The 921-nt window shown below is 49.1% G+C and overlaps 1 protein-coding gene across 1 annotated transcript in view; it reads right to left on the bottom strand.

Annotated features, from left to right (window-relative positions):
• Positions 1-540: 540 nt before the first annotated feature.
• The window catches only part of glis1b (GLIS family zinc finger 1b), a 126,795-nt gene continuing 126,414 nt past the window's right edge, over positions 541-921 (bottom strand). Inside the window, exon 14 of the mRNA XM_019896496.1 lies at positions 541-560. Within this exon, the coding sequence (XP_019752055.1) occupies positions 541-560 (20 nt within the window). The remainder of the gene's footprint in view (positions 561-921) is intronic.

Raw genomic sequence — 921 nt, 5'->3', positions numbered from 1 at the left:
GACGTGATGCTTCTCCAATGCGGCAGGGGGCGGAGGGGGAGGGGGGGTGCCTGTTCCCTTCATCCCCGGAGAGAGGAGTGGACCCGACACCCTGGAGAAGACACACACACACACACACACACACACACACACACACACACACACACACACAGATGTTGTCTTCCAATCTCAATCCATCATCTCAGGACTTGAACCGAGTCAAAGGCGTGATGACATCCAAGCGGACCTCCGCGCCTGCTCGCTCACCGCCGAGGAGGAGACGTGTGGAAACTTGGGGCCTCCCCACAAATACAGCCTGTGCTTTAAAGTCAACAAACACTCGACCGAGTTTGCATTTCAGAGAAATGTCTCGAGATGTGCGTTAAGTGCTGTCATGGAATATTGCAAATATTGGAATATTAGGGCGTTTAAAAACCGGCAATATGTTTGTTTTTTTTTTAAACATTAACACTTTCCAGCATACGATAAAGACATTGACATTAAAAGCTTAATGCTGACCGACAATGCAAAACGCCATAGATGGGCGAACCAATATTGTAGTTAGTTGCAGGGTTCGATTCCTTTAAGCAACACATATTTAAACAAAACCGGTGTAGCAACACATGTCGACAGTTAATGTCACAATACGTATGGGCATATATTCTTTATCCACTACTGGAAGCACATGGCGTCTATTATTTACAAAGAGAATCAAAAGTTGGATTGTCGTCCCCAACCGCTTTTTGTTTGGGAAAAAAAAATAATAAATCACAGATGGAATATCCCATTTGTGTCCATCCTGCTTCTCGGACACCCAGGCAGCTGATTCCAGCACGGCGACGCGCCAGCCGCCCACACCTCGCGGCGCGTCTCGGGTGAGCTTGTGCAGAAGCGCTCGGGGCCCACACGACACCGAGCGAGTCTGCACTGCGTCACCGGCCG

Source organism: Hippocampus comes, unplaced genomic scaffold (assembly GCF_001891065.2).
Source record: "Hippocampus comes isolate QL1 unplaced genomic scaffold, H_comes_QL1_v1.1 scaffold22, whole genome shotgun sequence".
NCBI classification, from domain to species: Eukaryota; Metazoa; Chordata; class Actinopteri; order Syngnathiformes; family Syngnathidae; genus Hippocampus; species Hippocampus comes.
This window is presented reverse-complemented; position numbering and strand designations above follow the sequence as displayed.